The following is a 19,557-nucleotide window of genomic DNA, read 5'->3' on the forward strand; positions in this document are numbered from 1 at the left end:
TCACTCTTGTTGCTCACACTTCTAAACTTAATCCAGAGACACTCAGGTTTTTCTGCAGTTTCATACCGGAGCTCTGAGCAATCATACTGCTCCCTTACATATAGTGCTACTCTCCCACCTTTTCTGCCCTGCCTGTCCTTCCTGAACAGTTTATAACCATCCATGACAGTACTCCAGTCATGTGAGTTATCCCACCAAGTCTCTGTTATTCCAATCACATCATAATTCCTTGACTGTGCCAGGACTTCCAGTTCGCCCTGCTTGTTTCCCAGGCTTCTTGCATTTTTGTAGAGGCACTTGAGAACTCGCTGATCGTCCCTCTTTCTCAGTATGAGGCAGGAGCCCTCCCCTCTCGCGCGCTCCAGCTCGTGCTTCCTCCTGGTATCCCACTTCCTCACTTACCTCAGGGCTTTGGTCTCCTTCCCCCGGTGAATCTAGTTTAAAGCCCTCCTCACTAGGTTAGCCAGCCTGCTTGCAAAGATGCTCTTCCCTCTCTTTGTTAGGTGGAGCCCGTCTCTGCCCAGCACTCCTCCTTCATGGAACACCACGTCACCAAAGGTAGTATTTCTGGATGCAGGTAGGATGGCATAATACTTGGAAAAGGTATGGATGGAAGATCAAGTTGCAGTCCTACAAATTTCTGATAAGAATATGTTCTTGAATAGTGCTATAGATGTGGACTGAGCCCTAGTGGAAAGTGCAGTAACTCTGCGAAGGGGCTGCATGCCTGCAGATTCATAGCAGGTTAATATGTACCTCAAAACACATTTTGATTGTCGAAATAAGTTATCCCTTCATCCTTTGCAAATTACACAAACAGCCTACAAGAGGCCTGGAAGGTCTTCGTTCTGTCAAGGCAGAAGGCAAGGACCCTTCAGATATTCAGTGTGCATACACTGGTTTCCTCTGTTGAAGCATGGAGATTTTAGATAGAATACTGCAGGCAAATATCCTGATTAATATGGTATTCCAAAGAAACCTTAGGGAGAAAGTGAGGATGAGGATGCAACATGGCCTTGTCTTTATAAAAAGGTGGTATATGGTGGGTAAGCCATCAGGGCACCAAGCTTTTCCATTTGTCTAGATGAAGTGATGGCTATGAGGAATCAAGGCTTGAGGGAGAGGTGGAACAGTGAATAGGTAGCCGCTGATTCAAAGGGCTGTTTCCTGAGGGCACTGAGAACCAAACTGAGGTCTCCTGAAAGGTGATATTTAAAATGCCCACCAAATGTTAAGACACCTGAAACTCCTTTAATGGATTCTGGAGGGATCCTCATGAGGTCTTGAAAGGCCTACAAGTTGATAGTGTAAGAAGGTGATGGAGGCATTACTGTCTCATCCAGGGATGAAGAGGACTTTAATGATGGTGGCCAAAAGAGACGCAGATTGCTGGAAGGAGGTCATGTAGTACCAGATGATCCTGTGGTGCCAAAAGTCAGTCAGTTGGTGCCTGTGAATAATGTGCCAGCTGATCCAGAGATCTCTTTTTGGATGGGACCCTATAAAAAACTGTTCACCAAGGTGACCCCAGGATGGATTCCAGTAAGCCCACTGGGGCGGGGAGGGGGAGAATAGGGAAAGGGTCTCCATGGATAGCCATAACTCTTGGTTCTAGGGCATCTGGTGGATCTAAAGGAGCTTATTCAGAGTACTGGCTCAGCGAGGTGTGGGTGGGTAAGGTGCCAAAAAGGAGCCCAGTACCAAGACCTCACAGACTGAAGAATCCTTCCCTGGGCTGAAGGGGGGAGCCTCAGAATAGGTGCTGGTACTGAAGGTGGAAGGGGTGACCATGGTTCAATCCATCTGGGCAGTACCGGGTCAGGGGCCCTGGTAGAGGAATATAGTAGGGGAGACTTCAGTTCCTCCAGCACAAACAGTTCATCCAGGGAAAGGAACCTGGAGGGTGCTAGAAGACTATGACATCCAGACAACTGGGTCGGTACTGAGTCTTGGTGGAGCTGAGAGGACAAGTGCAGTATTGGCGAGGCTCACAGAGGAGCTTCTCTAACCTTGGAGCCCTAGTGCAAGGGAGACAACAGTACCAAGACGTGCGCAGGAGGCCTATGCAACTCTCGATGCCTCAGTTTCAGTTGGTACCAGCTGCTCCCTGTGCTACCTGCTAGAAGATTCATCTGGTTGCTCCTTCTCATCCTGTACCACTGCCTCGGATGGAACCTCAATTGTACCCTTCAAGGGACATGAAGTCTCCTTAAAATAGGATTTATGGGGTGAACTGTGCCCTTCCAAAGAACCTAAGAAAAGGAGTAGAGGCTTCTTCTGCCTTCATCTGGAGGTACAAGGGGATGCTTTCTGCAGCTGCAGGCCTGCAGACACGGCTTTGCATTCTCCATGGAGCGCACGCAGGCAGGCGTACATCCTACAGTGGAGCACCTCTAGGAACATATACTCAAAGAAGGAAGACTATCTAGGGCTATCTTGGTCACATCCTGTGACTTCATCCCAGGGAGCCAGCCATCCAGGAATGGGTAGGCATGAATTCGGTGTTTCCTTAAATGTGCTGTCACTACAACCAGGCAGTGGGTGATTACAGTCTCAGGGCCATGGAGAATCAGAAGGGCATGACCTTGTATTGGTAGTGGTTAGGTCCTATCATAAATAATAAGGTACTTTCTGTGTGCAAGATGAATGGCAATATGTAAGAATGCATCCTGCACTTTGAGGCCATGAACCAGTCTTGAGCTTGGAACAATGGGGCTAACATCACCATCCTGAATCTGAGGCAATATATGTATTTATTGATTCTTCTCAGTCTAGGATAGGACCAAGGCCCCCTTTTCTTTTTCAGAATAAGGAAATACTGAAAGAAGTCTCCTTAAACAGGTCCTAGTGCAGCTCTTGACTGTATCATCAAATGTGCTGACATGCTGTTGGAGTGCTGGTGTGACTGATGTACTCTTTTGACATCCCCCAGGGTACAATCTGGACTGTTGAACTGATGTATCCCTTTAACTCTCCTGTCCATGGTGCCTTTTACACTGCTTTGGCTAGTGAAAAGCAGCCACTCCAGTCTCTGCTCACACACAACCATTAGCATGTCAAGTCACTCCCAGCAAAGTTATGCAAATGCTCTCCCAGATACTCATGAACTACATACAGGGTGACACTTGAAAATCCTTAGCCCCAGACTTGCACCCCAAAAACCGTGCATCTTGAACATTACTGAACGATGCAAGCGCATTAATAGTCCATCATTTTGTCAATGGAAATTATACACCAATCTTTACTAACCTGAGTAGAGATTCCCCAAACACTTCAACCAAAACACACTGGTTTAGGTAAAACAATAAAACAAATTTATTAAACTAGAGAAAGATAGAGGTCACAACTCTACCATACCTCAAATATTTCTTGGAGTGATATTCCTGCTGCCCATGGTAGGAAGGCATCCACGGCCATTTGCTGATTTTGAGGCTGAGGAGGATATGTTTTGCAATATGCTGGGGTTCTGCAGATTCCAAGGGAACATAAGGTCACCTTGGAGTCCTTGAGCTGGAGTAGGCCTCTGTGTTTTCTTGCTGAATAGCTCAGTTCCTTTGAATGATACTGTTATAGGGCATACAAACCCCACACTGGTCTAGAAGGACAGCACTGGACCCACGTAGCCCCACCTCTCCAGTCCTGCAAATCATGGTCCAACTGGGTTGAACAGGGAGCAACCATGCTCAGAAGATGGAAGCTGGGGAACACAACAGACCTACTCTTAAGACTTTTGACAAGGGTGCTGCAGAAGTCTCCCGGAGGGAGTAAGACTATATGCTGAGTCAGGTTGGGGCTGATTGGTTTCCTTTTCTTTTCACCTTATCAGGGACTGAAAGCAAGGGCAGAAAAGCAGAGATAGGAAGTGACCCAGGGAGGGTAACTCAGAGGGAACCATGTTGACCTACCTAGGGCCATGGGTCAGAGCCTGTTGCAGTTGGTGGGCCCGGGCTCCCTTACCCACAGGCCCCACTCTAAGAGGGTCTTGAACCACCTGTCCATCTCACTGCACCTCTGATTAAAGGAGGACCTATAAGACCAACCCACTGGGGATGGGGGGGAGAAACTAGGTGCACTAACCACTAGGCCACCTAACCTGCCAAGGACACTATTACAGGTACATTTTTGATCGCAGTCAAACCTCTCAAGGAATGCCACAGGCCAGGATCCCCTTGGCAACTGTGGTGGTCATGGGTCTAGCCATAGTGTCTGAGATGCCCACTACAACTTGCAGGGCTGTCTTTGCCACCAGTTAGTCCTTTTTTTTAAATGATCTCATTAATCTCTTCCCTGCTATCATAATAGAGCTTGTGGGTGAACTGTGTCACTCTGTCTCATGTTGGGAAGTCACATGTAGCCAAGAGGGTTTGGCAGTTGCTCACCCTCAGTTGGAGCGAGGCTGAGGAATATTTCTCCTGAACAGACTGAGCTGAACTATTTCAGGCCCTTGTCTTTTGGAGTGTTCTTCGTTCAGTGGGATCTCTCTTGAACAGTCAAGATCGCAAAGCATCTGGAAATAGGGTCTGAGTAAAAGTACTTGAACCCAGCAGACGGTACCTGGTATCTAATCAGGAAAAGAAGATACGCAAGGAAGAAAATCCATGGGTTTTGTCCGACACTCCTCTTCTTCAGTCAGTTTCAAAGTTGGGGGATGGCTGAATAACCAGAAGAGGGTCTTTCCCTGACAGACATAGTGCTAGAGATGCTGACTTGCTCTTAAAGCCTGTTGCAAAAGGCAATCTGGAAGCCCTGGGAGCAGTCCACAATGGCCATGGTGGGTAATCCACCCTTTGAATTAACTATGGCTGGTGGGCACCAAACTGGAACATCCCTGTAATGGTAATGCTCTAGCATCATACCACAGGTGAGTGTGTCTGGAATGTTACCGTGACAAAGTTCCTCCTCTGCCTTTGTGGGTCCTGCACTTATTGGCGGAGTTTCTCGCCTCAGAGGTTCATGGCAGCCCTCAGTTTGGCAACTTTCGTGGCTCAAATCTGCCATTCACTGAGTTAGCCTCAGCACTGGCCAGTACGGGGAAAGGAAGAACAATCCCTGCAGTCTCTGCTGATCCACCTAGTGGATCGGGGAACAGGCCGGAGACCTTCCCTTCTGGTGGAACCCACAGTTCAGTTCAACTCCTCCAGTATGAAGGAGGGAGTTGGGGGGATGGAGGGATGTGAGGAAACTCGGGCCCGCCCTCTACTCTGGGTTCCAGCCCAGGGCCCTGTGGATTGCAGCTGTCTACAGTGGCTCCTGTAATAGTTGTGTGACAGCTACAACTCTCTGGGCTACTTCCCCATGGCCTCCTCCCAACACCTTCTTTATTCTCACCACAGGACCTTTCTCCTGATGTTTGATAATGCTTGTACTTCTCAGTCTTCCAGTAGCATGCCTTCTCACTCTCAGCTTCTTGCACTCTTGCTCCCAGCTCCTGGCATGCATCACAAACTGAAGTGAGCTCCTTTTTAAACCCAGGTGTTCTGATTAGCTGGCCTTAATTGATTCTAGCAGCTTCTTGATTGGCTGCAGATGTTCTAATCAGCCTGTCTGCCTTAATTGTTTCCAGAAAGTTCCTGATTGTTCTGGAACCTTCCCTGTTACCTTACCCAGGAAAAAGGGACCTACTTAACCTGGGGCTAATATATCTGCCTTCTATCACTGTCCTGTAGCCATCTGGCCCGACCCTGTCACAGTTATCTATAAAGAAACCTGGAAAATCTTGTAGAAAAATAAGCCTGTCATGCTCCCAATCTAAAGAGGAGGAGGAGATGCAACACTCTTCAGGGAATGGAGGAGATGCTGCAGTGGGTGTTACTAGAGGCCTCAACCCCAGAGATACATATCTTAAAGCTTGTGGGAAGTAGCTGTGGAGAACAAAATGCCAACTGATATTCAGACTGTGCCACAATAATGATAAGGAATTTGTGCCAATGGAGCCATGGAAGTACATGGTGCTACTGCAGATGAAGCCACTGCTATCAGTCCCAAATAGTATAGTGTGGCAAAGTTCCTCCTCTACCTTGGTGGATTTGCTCGCCTTGGAGCTTCACAATGGCCCTCAGATGGCCATTTTCATGAACCCACAGTCCAGGTCAACTCCTCTTGTGTCTGACCAGGAGTTGGGAGGTTTGGGGGGAACCTGGGCCGGCCCTCTACTCTGGGTTCCAGCCCAGGGCCCTGTGGAATGCAGCTGTTTAGAGTGCCTCCTGGAACAGCTGTGCAACAGCTACAATCCCTGGGCTACTTCCCCATGGCCTCCTCCCAACACCTTCTTTATCCTCACCATAGGACCTTCCTCCTGGTGTCTGATAATGCTTGTACTCCTCAGTCCTCCAACCATATGCGTTCTCACTCTCAGCTCCTAGCGCCTCTTGCTCCCAGCTCCTAACACACACACCACAAACTGAAGTGAGCTCCTTTTTAAACCCAGGTGCCCTGATTAGCCTGCCTTAATTGATTCTAGCAGCTTCTTGATTAGCTGCAGGTGTTCTAATCAGCCTGTCTGTCTTAATTATCTCCAGAAGGTTCCTGATTGTTCTTAACCTTCCCTGTTACCTTACCCAGGGAAAAGGGACCTACTTAACCTGGGGCTAATATATCTGCCTTCTGTTACTCTCCTGTAGCCATCTGGCCCGACCCTGTCACAATAGTTATAGATAATCAGGCATAAAAGGCAGAATAGGTCTTTTGCCTCAAAGAATGCATGAGGAGTTGACAGTACCAATATCAGAGGTAAGTGCTCATCATACAGAACAAGTGCTAAGGGACCCAATGGTGCTGGAGGTGTAAACATCATCACTAGGGAAGATGAAGACACAATGGCTCTGTCTCAGACAGTACTGGTGAATACTGATGTTTATGAACAGACCTTGACTTGGTACTGGAGCATATTTTAAGAGGCTGTCCCTTTTTTTGGGACCAACTATGAGACCTAGACAGTCTGTTAGTCTTCTCCTGCAGCCACCTTGTAAGCTGTCATTTGTTCATTGGTCTGTGCCTTGCACGCCTCATGTTTGCACCAAGGATATAATGGGGGTTTGGACTGTGAACACCAGGAAGGATCTCTCAAGCAGAGGGGAAGGAGGCTGGGTAGTGAAATACATATAGGGACAACACATCAAAGAACTCTAGTTACAATAAGGTAAGTTCTTTCCTTTCTTCGAGTGCTGGTTGCTATGTATATTCCACTTTGGGTGACTGACAAGCAGGACTCAGAGAGGAGACAGGCAAATGCAAGGATGCAGCCAGTATGGATGTAGGACTGCCACTCCAAAGGATAAATCAGCTGTGGAGGCTTGAACTAAGGCATAAACTTTGTGAAGGTATGAACAGAACTTCACACAGCTGCTCTGCAAATGTCAAGTAGGAGCACTCCTCAACAAAATGCTACTGAAGCCACTTGTGCTCTAGTGGAATAAATCCTCACTTCTTGTGTGGGATGAATAGGAGCAAACTAAAAGTAGAACGCAGCCAGCAATCCATTTAGAGTCAAATAAAGCATTCATTCTCCTATAGCCACAATCTAGGTGACTCTTTAATAGATATTGTTCTTTCCAAGTAAAAGCCTGAAGTGTCGAGGTAATGAAGTCTCTTTCACTGGTGACATGAAGCTTTGGGAAAGACAGTAAATGTACTGTCTGGTTTATGTGAAAATCCCAAATCACCTTTACGGTGAATTCAGAGTAAAGTCTTAGCAAGACTCTGTCCTTGTGGAATACTATATATGGTGAATGGGCCACAGAAGCTCCAAGTTCGCCAACCCTCTCGGTGAAGTGATGGCTACCAGGAAGACCACATAAGTGACAAATGAGACACTGAGCATGTACCCATCAATTTGAATGGTAGTCTAGTTAACATCAAAGAGTAGTAAGTTAAGATCCCATTGTGGAGCTGGTTTTGTTACTGGGTGAGAAGGTTCTAATCAAACTCTTCAGAAACCAGGCCATCACTGGGTGAGTGAAGACACAGTGATCATCAGTGAGTGGGTGGCATGCACTGATCACCACCAGGTAAACATACAGGGAACTAACAGAGACCCGCAGCCTTAAGATTGAGCAATAATCCAGAACAGAGTGAATGTTAGCTACGTCTTGGGAGAGATGGTGTTGCTGGGCCCAGACAATCATTTCTACTTGGATAAATAATACTTTCCAGTGGAATCCTTTCCGCTATTAAAAATTTCTTCAACTGCTTCCGACCATGATGGTTCTAGGTCTGATGCCCATCCAAATACCATACCATAAAATGAAGAAATTCTGGATTAGGATGTTGACATTGTCTTGGATCAAGAGTTCCAGAAAGGTTTGGATGGTGATGGGTGGACAGGCTGACATTTTTAGAAGAACAAGAAACCAGAACTACCTGGGTCTCTGGGGGTGATGAGAATGACTAGTGCTCTGCCCCATCAGATCTGTCAGAGGGCTTGAGGTAACAGTGGGATGGGAAGAAAGGCATTTCTTGAGTGACCTGTTCACAAAAGCAAGAGGACATTGCCTTTGGATCTGTGTCCCTGAGCACCAGTGGAGCAGAATGTGTTGCATTTCCTGTTCTTGTGGGATGCAAAAAGGTCCCATGTAGGGGTTCCCCACTGAGCGAAGCTCGGGTTAGTATGGTATTGTGTAGTTCCCACTCATGGTCAGTGGTGAAATGCCTGTGAGGTCATCCCCCAGTGAATTGTGAACACCTGGAAGGTATACTGCTGACAGGGTAACAATGTTAGATGCATCAATTCCATAAGTTGACTACTTCAACAAAAGGGGGATAGATTTCACTTCTCTCTGTTCCTGATATAGAACAGTCATAATGTTCTCTGAAATTAGGAGGATATGTTGGGATCATATGAGTGGGAAGAACACCTTATGTCTTCCCAGGCTGCTCTCTTTAGGAGATTTATATGCATTCTAGTCTCTTGAGGCATCCAGATGCCTTGCACTGTGGGTTCATCCATGTGGGCTTCCCAGCTGAGAAGCAAGGCATTTCTAACTAGGGTTTTCTCAGGTGTGGGAGGCAGGAAGGGAACTCCCATATGTACATTCTCGGAGTCTTTTCACCACATCAGTGAGGCCTTAACCTTGAAAGGAGGGGAGACAGCCACCATAATGTTCATGCTGTGTTAGCAAAGCATATACACTGTTCAAAGCCAACCCTGCAGGAAATGGAGGTGGAACCTAGCAAATGTCACATAAGGACAATACCATGTGTCCCGAGAATATGAGGTATACCTGTATTGATCTCTGAGGACAGTATTACCTGATTGATTAGGTTGCTCGTGAACTGGAAACTGTCCACAGTGAGGTAAGCTCTTGCCCTGACGGAGTCTAGAGTCACGCCTATGAATTCTATAGTTTACATCGGATTCGGGTTAGATGGTTCTGTTTGCACACATATTCCCACGGATGTTAGGAGATGGAGCAGCAATGATGTTGATGTCAGAACTTCTAGTCAGCACCTGTGTGACAGCCTGTAACCTTATGTTCACCACTTTTACAAGACTATCACGAATTCTGTACAAAATATGCCTTGTGAGGTATCAACATAATCAAGTGGACTATTACCAGGTTGAGCGGCCATTCTTTGGCAGGAAGAAGCGTGTGAGCAAGAAATATACATCTCGGCAGACAGACTTGCTGTTGCCTGAACCCCAGCTGGAGAGGATTTTCAAAGAAGAGAAATGCTATAAGAAGGAAGAACAGAGGACACAAATACCCTCCTCTCTAGTAATGGCATCAACAACTTTGAGAGACAAAGGAAGCATCAGTGAACTGGGAGAGTGATCCTGACTGAAAGAGTTCAGCCAGTAAAAGCACTGGTGAAAAAAACCTTTGCTTTGAATTCATTTAGCTTATTAAGTTAGGTATTAGTTTGTGTTTCACTTTTCATTTCTTTGTAACCAATTCTGACTTTTATGCCCCATTCTTTGTAATCACTTGAAATCTATCTTTCTGCAGTTAATAAACTTGTGTTATTGTTTTCCCTCACACAGTGTGTGTTTGGATTGAAGTATCTGGTACCTCTATTTGAGGTAACATGGTTTATGCATATCATTTTCTATTAATGAAATGCCTACCTTCTATGAACTTGTACTGCACAGAAGGAAAGAGTTAGGCAATACAAGACTCACATTTCTGGGGACAAATCTGGGACTGGAAATTTGCTGGTGTCACTCTGGAATATAATTCAGGAGTGGCTGGCTAGAAGCACTCATATGATTCAGCTGGGAGTCATTTTGCATGCTAGAGGCTGCGTCCAAGTAGACCAGGAGTGGTTATTCTCACAGCTAAGCAATGTAAAAGGCACCCCAATTGGAGAGCTGAGGGGACACAGTTGTCCCAACAGTCCAGCTTGTACCCTGGGGAATGTTGCAACCTGCCTGTCAGGAGCCAGTCTACTAGGTATGAGAAGACAGCCATTATGAGAGGCCTCTGCTGCCTTCACTGTGAAGGCTTTCGTAAATACTTTGAGTGCTGAACAGTATTATTGGTGTTTGGGACTTGCCACGAACTTGAGAAACCTTCTGTGAAAAGACTGGACATCCACATGGAATTATGCATCTTTCATGTTGAGAGCTGTGCACACACAGTTTCTGTCCAGTGTAACCAAGTGGAATTTCCATTTGTGAATAAATACATTGATCCAGCAGAGGTCAAGAATGAGTTTCCATCCTCCTCTTTCTTGGGAATCAGGAAATATTTTGAGTAAAATTATTTCCCCTAATATTGTGGTGGTACTTATTCTACTGCACCCAGAAGAAGATATTCTCTTTCTTTCAGGAGGATCTCCTTGTGCAAGCAGTTCCTGAAAAGGGACAGGGAAGGGGTTTTGAAAGGAATGAGGAGATTAACGTGACAGTATAGCTGGAATAGAGGATATCCAGCACCTAGCTGGCCATTGCTGTCACCCTTCACTTATGGGAAAATTGTGTCAGGCAGACACCAAAATAGGTGGAGGTGGTATCAGTCGTAGTTTTCAGCTCCTCTGGAACAGTGTACATCTCTAAACCTCTTGGGGGTTATGGAATTGTGTCTTACCTGTACCACCAAAGCAGCTTTGGGGAGGTTCTTTGTTATCAGTGTTTCCTTGCAGGACTGAGGCAGTACCAACAATACATGGGGGTTTCCACCAACTGTCCTAACCAGAAACAATGGTTCCCAATGCTTTGGGTTATGGTGTTTACTGTGGCAAAGTCAGTGCCACTGACAACATGGAGGCTGGCACCAAGGGAGTCTTAGTATTATGCACCTTCTGGTCAACCGTGAGGCTTAGGGGACTGAGTCCTTGAGACATGGCCAGAACAACATGCTCAACTCTGATGGAGCAGGGAAGGATCCTTACTCTTAGAGGTGGACATAGAGGGAGATCTGCCTTTATGGTTATGAATGTCTCCTGCTGTCATGGGAAGGTCAAGAAGGGAAGTCCCCAGCCTGTGCTTCTCCATTCCAGAGCCAGAAAATATGGTGCTAAGAGGCATCCTTCCGGATGTTTCTGCACAATGCACAGACACAAGCTTAATTTGGCCTTCTTGTGTGTATACATTTGATAGCCTTTAATTACAAGGTCAAATACTATTTTTTCCATGGGGCCACTGCCTTGTTCAGTACGCAGGATCGACTTGCTCTGGGGATGAATCAGGGCTGTGTAATACAGGAGACTTTGTGTGTGGGACACCTGCCTCATTTCCAGGAGCAGCTGGAAGATATGTAGCAAATGAGACATGGGATTTAAGAAAGGACAGTCCCATAGTTAAGACAGGTGAATGCTGCCCTGGAAAACTGGATTTTATCCCTGCCTCTGCCACAGAGTTCCTAGTTCAAAGGTGGCCACTAAGGGTGTGTCTACACTAGAAACTTAAGACTACCTATATTAGGTTGACTTATGGCCACCAAAGTAATTATTGCAGTGGTGCATGTCCACACCAGCAGCGCTTCCCCTGACCTAAGAAGGGCACTGTGGGGAGCTGAGAGTCCAGTCTCTCAGCTCCGCTGGCAGCTCCCTGCTGGGAGCCCTGCTGCCCCACACGTTCCCAGCAGGCTGTGCCCTCCCCGCAGCTCCCTGTTTGCCGCTGGGAGTGGGAGAAGCCACCTGGGGTTTCTCACTTCCTCATTCCCCACCTGTTTATGGCTGCAGCTGTGAAACTGACAAGACAGCCAGTGTTCCCTGGTGGGAGTAGGGTCCAGCCCCCTGGGCTTCTTGCCCTGGCTTCCAGCTGGGAGCAGGGTCCAGCCACCCAGCTCTCCAGGAAAGCTGGAATGGAGAGGGGGGAGAGCTGGGCTCTAGCTGCCTGGCTTTCTTGTCAGTTTCTCGGCTTCTGACAAGACAGCCAACAACTGATGTAAGTAATACAGCGTCTACATAGACACTAAAAAGAACGAGGAGTACCTGTGGCACCTTAGAGACTAACAAATATATTTGAGCATAAGCTTTCATGGGCTAAAACCCACTTCATCAGATGCATGCAGTGGAAAATACAGTAGGAAGATATTATATACACAGAGAACATGAAAAAATGGGTGTTGCCATACACACTATAAGGAGAGCGATCAATTAAGATGAGCTATTATCAGCAGGAGAAAAAAACCTTTTGTATGATAATCAGGATGGCCCATTTCCAACAGTTGACAAGAAGGTGATAGTAAGGGGGGGGGGGCGGGAATAAGCATGGGGAAAATAGTTTTACTTTGACACTGTCGCCCTAACTACACCGACAAAAGCCCTATGCCTCTCATGAAGGTGGAATTATTACGTCGGAGTAGTAGGGCACTTACATCAGCAGGAGCAAAGCTGTAGAGTGCAGACACTGACATAATTAGATCAACATAAACTGCCTTACAGTGACCCAACTGTGTAGTGTAGACAAGGCCTAACTACAGACTCCTCATTTTCAGGGTGCCCAAGTTGAGCCTCTCCAGTCTAATTTATAGAAGTGCTGAACACTCACAACTGCAACTGAAGTCAATGGGAGTTGTGCTTTTAACATATGAAGTGATATGCAAAGCTAAGCACTTTGCAAAATCAGGCCTTTGATGTCTCAAATTGGGCACTCAAAATTAGCAGATACTTTCAACCTCAATCTCTCTGTGCCTCAGTCCTCCATTTGTAAAATGAGGGTAATATTACCCCCCTCGTATGTCTACCAATCCCCTCATAGGGACATTGTGAAGATAAATTAACAGACATATTTGAAGCACTCATATACTGTAGCGATAAGCAGTATAGACACGCCCATTAAAAATGAATAATTCTAACTTTGGAACAGGGTTTAAATGGGGACTAGACTGAGATTCACCAATCCTAAACAATGATCAGACAGTAACAACTTTCTTTTCCTACTGACCTATGCTGAATTTGAACCATTGATCTCTAGGTTAAAGACTATTCCCTATTCACTGAATCACCCACTCTCTGCCTCACATTTCTCCCCTGGTACTGTGTAATTATTTGTTTCTATTTTTGAGTCATAACATTTGAGACAACATGGAAAAATGAAATAGACGAAACTATTGAAATTATATGGCCTGATATGCAGAAGGTGAGACTAGATCATCATAATGGTCCCTTTCTGCCCTGAAAAATCTATTAATATGAATATAATTTACATAATATAGTCTATACATAATTTTTATTATTGGGGGTGTACACAAACACACACACACACACACCCCAATAATAAAAATTATGTATAGACTATATTATATATAGTTAATTAGTGAAATAGCAAATTACTAGTTGCAGTGTGTGTGTGGTTATTTTACTAATTAACTTCTCACAAGCTAGGATTAATCAAATAAGACAATGACAAGACTCCTTGCAATTATCCAACAAAAAGTTTTGATGGTGGTAGGAATGGTGTGTGAGGGGCTTGAAAGCTGACTTGCATGGTATGAAATATTACAATAACGCAGGAAAATTTAGTATAGTGTAACAGAGCGCTTATGACAAGTCTTTCTATTTTTATGGCCTGGGAATTTCAAAGGGGCCTAAGGGAGTTAGGCACCTAATTCCCATTGACTTTCAATGCCTGTTCAACAGCTCGTGCTCATAGATCATTGAAATTCTTAGCAGTGAATTTTTGAAATATAGTTCTGAAATTATGATACTGCATATATATTTGGACACACTAGAAGTTTTTCAAATCTGAGTTATATCACAAAAGATTAGCACTGACAAATCAATTTTTAGGAATTCTTACAAACTATTTATCCCAAATAAGTAGTGTTACATGAAGTAGGAAAATCAACATTAGAAAATACTCTCAATTTACACTATTAAATGCTTTAAAACATCATTAAAGGATTAGTACAAGAAAATTTTACTTGGTAGAAAATGAAGTTCGGGTCCAAAGTTCGATTTCTACAATTTTGATATATATATAAACTTTATCAATGTTAAGTTGGGGGGAAAAAACATTTTAACATATCAAAACCAACAGATCTATTGGAGCAACGTACATTCTCATATTACTATGTTCAATATATCTCGTAAATGGATACTATGTTCTGACCCTCTTGAATCACCAAATATGCCAATACTGAAATTTACACCCTTAATTAAGTGATGGTTTGACAATTCTAATGTTCAGTGTTTGCTTCTAGGCAGTTTTAACTGAAAATTAATATGCTGTATTTAGTGTTCTTTGATCTGAGTAAAACAAGATGTTTAGAAAGTGTTAAGTTTATAGGTCCCCATAAAATTATTAGGAATTAAAAGGGGTTTTGGATTACTTTATTCAGTTAAAGAATAGCAATATGTAATAAAAATGGTTTCTGTGGATTCCTCTACACAACTTCATCCTTACGGTCATCTGATCATAAAACAAGTTCAACTAACACAGCTGTCATAGCAGCTTCTCTTCAAGGGCTAGGTCTTAATCATAAATCATCTGAATGACTAATTCAACACTGTTAAAATCAGCGAGTAGCTGCTTGGAGCCATTCCAGTTTTTACATTTTTCAAAAGGTCAATACACGTACTCACAAAGACAATAGTCTTATCTTTCACAGTTTTCTTCTTCTCTAAGATTGAAAAATAACATTACCACTTACATTTAAATGTTTTACATTAGCAATTAAAATGATCTTTAATTCTGAAAGAGTGACCCTAAAACAAAGGTAATTTTAGTTTTCCTCTTGCAGCCACAATCAAAATCCTCTCCCATTTCTTTGCTGATGCTTTAAATACTTTTCTAGTTGTTGAAAAAACTATGAAAATATTACGGATTTTCTGCATTAACTTTAACTCTGTTACAATAATATTACAAATTATATTCCAAAAACTTTTTTTTTTGCGCTAGTTGAGCAACTAATCCAAATGTAGCTCAGATTAAGAACATGAACATATACACACACAAAAATCACAAATTAAAAAGCATCTCACAGTAAATATATACTAATCATTTGCATCTGTCTGCACTGCAATGACAAAAGCCTACCGTTAGCATCCTTCACAGTAAAAAATTATTCTGTACTTTAATATAAAAGCTATGTTGCACAAACTGTGGATTTAAAGTTTTAAAAATGCTTCAATGAAGGAAAATGGCAATCTTTCTGGCTCCAGTAGATGCCATTCCCTATCACACAATGTTTCCCACTCATAAATACATGACAAATACTTCCTCAATCATTTTTTACGAGCAGGGATGCACAGGGGGTAGTCAATGGCTAGCTTGAGGGAAAATAGGAACAGCAGGCGGCAGAAACTGTACCGAAAATGGCTATGTGGTAAATTCTCTTCTGGAACATCACTCAGCTACACAGGCTTTGATCTTTCAGCTACAATTACACTAACATTCATGAGAGCTGGAATTTTTTTTTTAAACCTAAATCATTAGTTGTGCATAAAAACGGTTAAATCATTGCATTATATGACTTCCCAATTCAAACGTCTAGATTTTTTACAAATTAAAAATTATAATTTATACAAAGGTTTGCTTTCAATTGGCTATAACCATATCTCTACCCCAACTGGTCTCACAAAAAAACAGGGGATGTCTGGCAACAGCTAAATCACAGACTGGCATCTCACAAGTAGTCTGTTTACCATTAGGGTCTGGGAAATGGTATTTACTGTACAATTGGAGCCATTGAACTCTACCTGTAATCATCCAAATACAGGTGTGAAAATCCCTTTTGGAAAAGGAAACTGACTCATCCAGTTTCAAATAAACTTTGTACTGTCCTAGTGAGCCTCAGAAAACCTCAAACATTTGCACTTAAATTAGGACGGTTAAGATTTACTGCACTGTCAGGGGATAAACTTTTAAAAATTCTATTCCTCACCGAATATGGAAGAATTTAGGACTAGTTATCACAGTTTCTGCCAAGTTTCAATTTTAAGTCTGTATTTTCAAAAATATAAACTTTCAGAAAGGTTAAATTTAGTTCCCTATCATAAATACAAATGTCTTATAGTAGTATCAACAAGACAGTTTTAGTTGCAGTAATTTCAGAAAATTTATTCTAATGATTTATTGGAGTTAACCATATGACATTAATTATTGTTTTGGCTTCCAGTCTATGAACGTTTATTTTTCAGTTTAAAGCCTTTTCGCTCTTTGATATCATATGGAAATGAGAATTTTTAATGGAAATGAGAATTTTTAATGGAAAATTGAAACCATGTGCATCTAAGTACTTAATGAAGTACAGGGAGAAATGGAAGGTGCATTTTAGGAGAATTCAGATATTTTGCTTTAGATACTTTTCATTTGTTTGGATGACTTAATGCAGCTCTCTATTCACAAACATACATTTATATCCCAAAACCTTAAAGATCTCACAATTAAAGTGTTTACAAATCTTTAAACTATATAATTTGTTGTAAATTTTAGAACAAATATGTTGTCATTAATTCTTCTTTGTAGCGTAATATTGAATCTGTCTCTCCTCTCCAATCCAATTGTCTGTCTCAAATGCTATTCTTTATGACAAGCTAACGCACTATGCTTTTCAACAATGGAAACCCAAAGTATTTTCACCATGTTGGAACTGGATCTTCATCCAGTTCATTGCATGTCTGATAGAGAGCCTTATTCTGTAACCATTATTCACCCAAGTCATCTTGACATTAACAAGAATATTTGTTTGAGTAAAAACCATGTATGAAGGTAAAAATACTGCTTATATGAAGTATGAGAGAGTAGGCCTAAATACCACAAGGAAATTGTAAAACGTCTTCCTTTGTGTGTTATGCACAACTGTTAACAATGCCAAGCACTGTTGGCACTCAAACGTAAATGGAAGTGTATTGTTGAAATGTTCAATAATAAATGAATGCCACAGTACAAAAAAATTCTGTCGCATTACAAATTAAAGTTTTACTCTTTCAGCACATAACAAATGAAAAGCAATTATATGAATAATCAGTGTTTAATAATGTTTAAAAGCCAGTGTTATTGGAAAGTAATGGTTTCTAACCAGATTGAGTCCATTTCTGAAATGGATTTGTTTTCTTCACAGTTATTAAGTTTATGTTAAAACTGAAGGAGGGGAAAGGATTTGCTTCTGCTTGGTAAATTCATTGGGGCATTTTTATCACCACTGCACTCAGGCAGAACTTTTAGGGAGATATAAGAAGTATGAAAGATATTGATTTATATTAAGTAAAATAATAAGAATAATCCTTATGTCCTTTTAAAAAATAGTGAAGTATGTGCCATTGAGAACTATGAAAGTGTGAATTTCATATATTAAAACTAAGCAAACTCACCATTTGTTTTTACATCGAAGGTAATCCTTTTCCGAGAGGTTAATCAAGTAAATCATTGGTTTTGAAGTCAAAAACAAGTATTTGTTCAACACATCAATCTAAAAATGAGGATATAAAGGCAGAATCTTAAAAACAGAATGCAGTTACTGTAATCAACATTTTCAAACTCAGTTTCTTTTTTATTATTTGTATTTCTGAAAGGGAAAATAACTGCTTCAAGTAATATATATATATATAGTATACTATGATAAACAAAATCTACTGATAAATTTAACATTCAATTCAATACCCTATAACTCTCATGGATTCTTTTGTATTTAAATATTTTTACCAAGTGAAAACAATAATAGGTAGAAATATTAAGAGTCTATGCATGGGATAATAGCCTACCTCTTTGTCATTCCAATCATGATAGAAGCGCACAGGTTTCTTTTCATCTATTACCCAGGTTTTGATTTTACACATTATGTCCTATGCAGGATTAAGAGGAAACAAAGTAATTAAAGTAGATGAAGAACAAACTCAGCGGGATACCAGACAATTATTTTCCATATGCAAAACATTCATATCAAAATACACAATACATACTCAAATTAAAAATTAGTTAACATCCCTTAAAAAAGACCAAAAAATGAATTCAAATTTCATTTCAGAAGCTAAAAATATATTACCATTTTAAAAAAGTCACTAAAAAGCAATGCTGAATGTTAATACAACACAACATCTATAATTAGAAAGTTCAGTACACAGAATTTTTAGTAACAACCCTCCCCAAAGTAGTAGAAATCATAAACCCTATGTAAAAATCCAAGGGCATTTTAGATTGCTTTTCAAACTCAGTAAGATGTAACATTTCAGCATCCAGTGGGTGAAACCACATACAATATAAACATGCTATTTAGAAAGGGGAATGGGTGGAGGAGGAAAAAACAGAGTGAATATATTTTTTTAAATTGTTAGTAAAAGAAATTGAGCCTATTATTGATGATCCCCCCTTCAAGAAATTAATTCAAATATCCAAAACCTTATTTATTCTGCATTAATTTTTTTGCCAACACCTTCTCCCTCCCCTAAAAAATGAAACCTGCCAAAGCCTCCATTACACAATGGCAAGAGCCTTGCACTGGTGACCTCCAACCAGCTGCATTCACTTTCAGAACATCTCTCTCTGCAGGAAATCTAAAGGCCTTTTAGTTAGCAAGCCAGTGTGCATTCAGAAGGAGTAACTACAGGAAGAGCCCAATGTGCTTTGTTTCTCTGGCCTTTCTTCACAGAAAGATTAATCATCTGTGAAATGGAAACGGCAAACAGCAAGTGACACAAACTGAACCCTTCAAGCCTTTCCTCATCAGTTTTGTGGTTCTGAATCTGAAAGCTGCGTGTGGCAAGGTTCTCCTTACAGGCAGGTGTTAATAAAAGGCTCTTGGGTCTGAAAGGTCAAACTTGGCTCTTCTAGGAGTAGTGCATTTTAGAGTCATCTATTTTTTGTTGTAGATAATTTATGGTCATGCTTTAAATAATGCATTTATTGAAAGTTATAACTGGTGTGATATACAATTAGATATTTAACATATACAATTCTGTTGCCAAAATTTTTCTTCAGTGCACAGAATATTTACTCTTACTGATATGTAGGTTAAACAGATTTATAAAACAGCTATAAATAGCCCCACTATTTAGTATACCCTCTTTTCCCAGATTTGCAGTTGCCTTAGGGAAAAACAAGGAAAAGACTCTTCTAAATGCTTAGATCCCGATTTGAAACCCTCCAGGAATAGGACTCCCCACAGATTTTAACAAGGAAGGGACAAGCAGAAAACTTTTAATGAAATCTAACGTGTTCTGACTAAAAATAATCAC

At 42.0% G+C, this 19,557-nt stretch overlaps 1 protein-coding gene across 5 annotated transcripts in view; it reads right to left on the bottom strand.

Annotated features, from left to right (window-relative positions):
* OLA1 (Obg like ATPase 1) overlaps nt 1–19,557 on the bottom strand; it is a 201,595-nt gene that overhangs the window by 56,988 nt on the left and 125,050 nt on the right. For all 5 annotated transcript variants that reach the window (XM_073305886.2, XM_073305885.2, XM_073305884.2 and 2 more), the window contains 2 exons: nt 18,088–18,168; nt 17,698–17,795 (listed from right to left, as the gene is read on the bottom strand). In XM_073305886.2, coding sequence (XP_073161987.1) covers nt 17,698–17,795; nt 18,088–18,168 — 179 coding nt within the window. The remainder of the gene's footprint in view (nt 1–17,697; nt 17,796–18,087; nt 18,169–19,557) is intronic.

The sequence above is a fragment of the Lepidochelys kempii genome, chromosome 11 (genome assembly GCF_965140285.1).
Source record: "Lepidochelys kempii isolate rLepKem1 chromosome 11, rLepKem1.hap1, whole genome shotgun sequence".
NCBI classification, from domain to species: Eukaryota; Metazoa; Chordata; order Testudines; family Cheloniidae; genus Lepidochelys; species Lepidochelys kempii.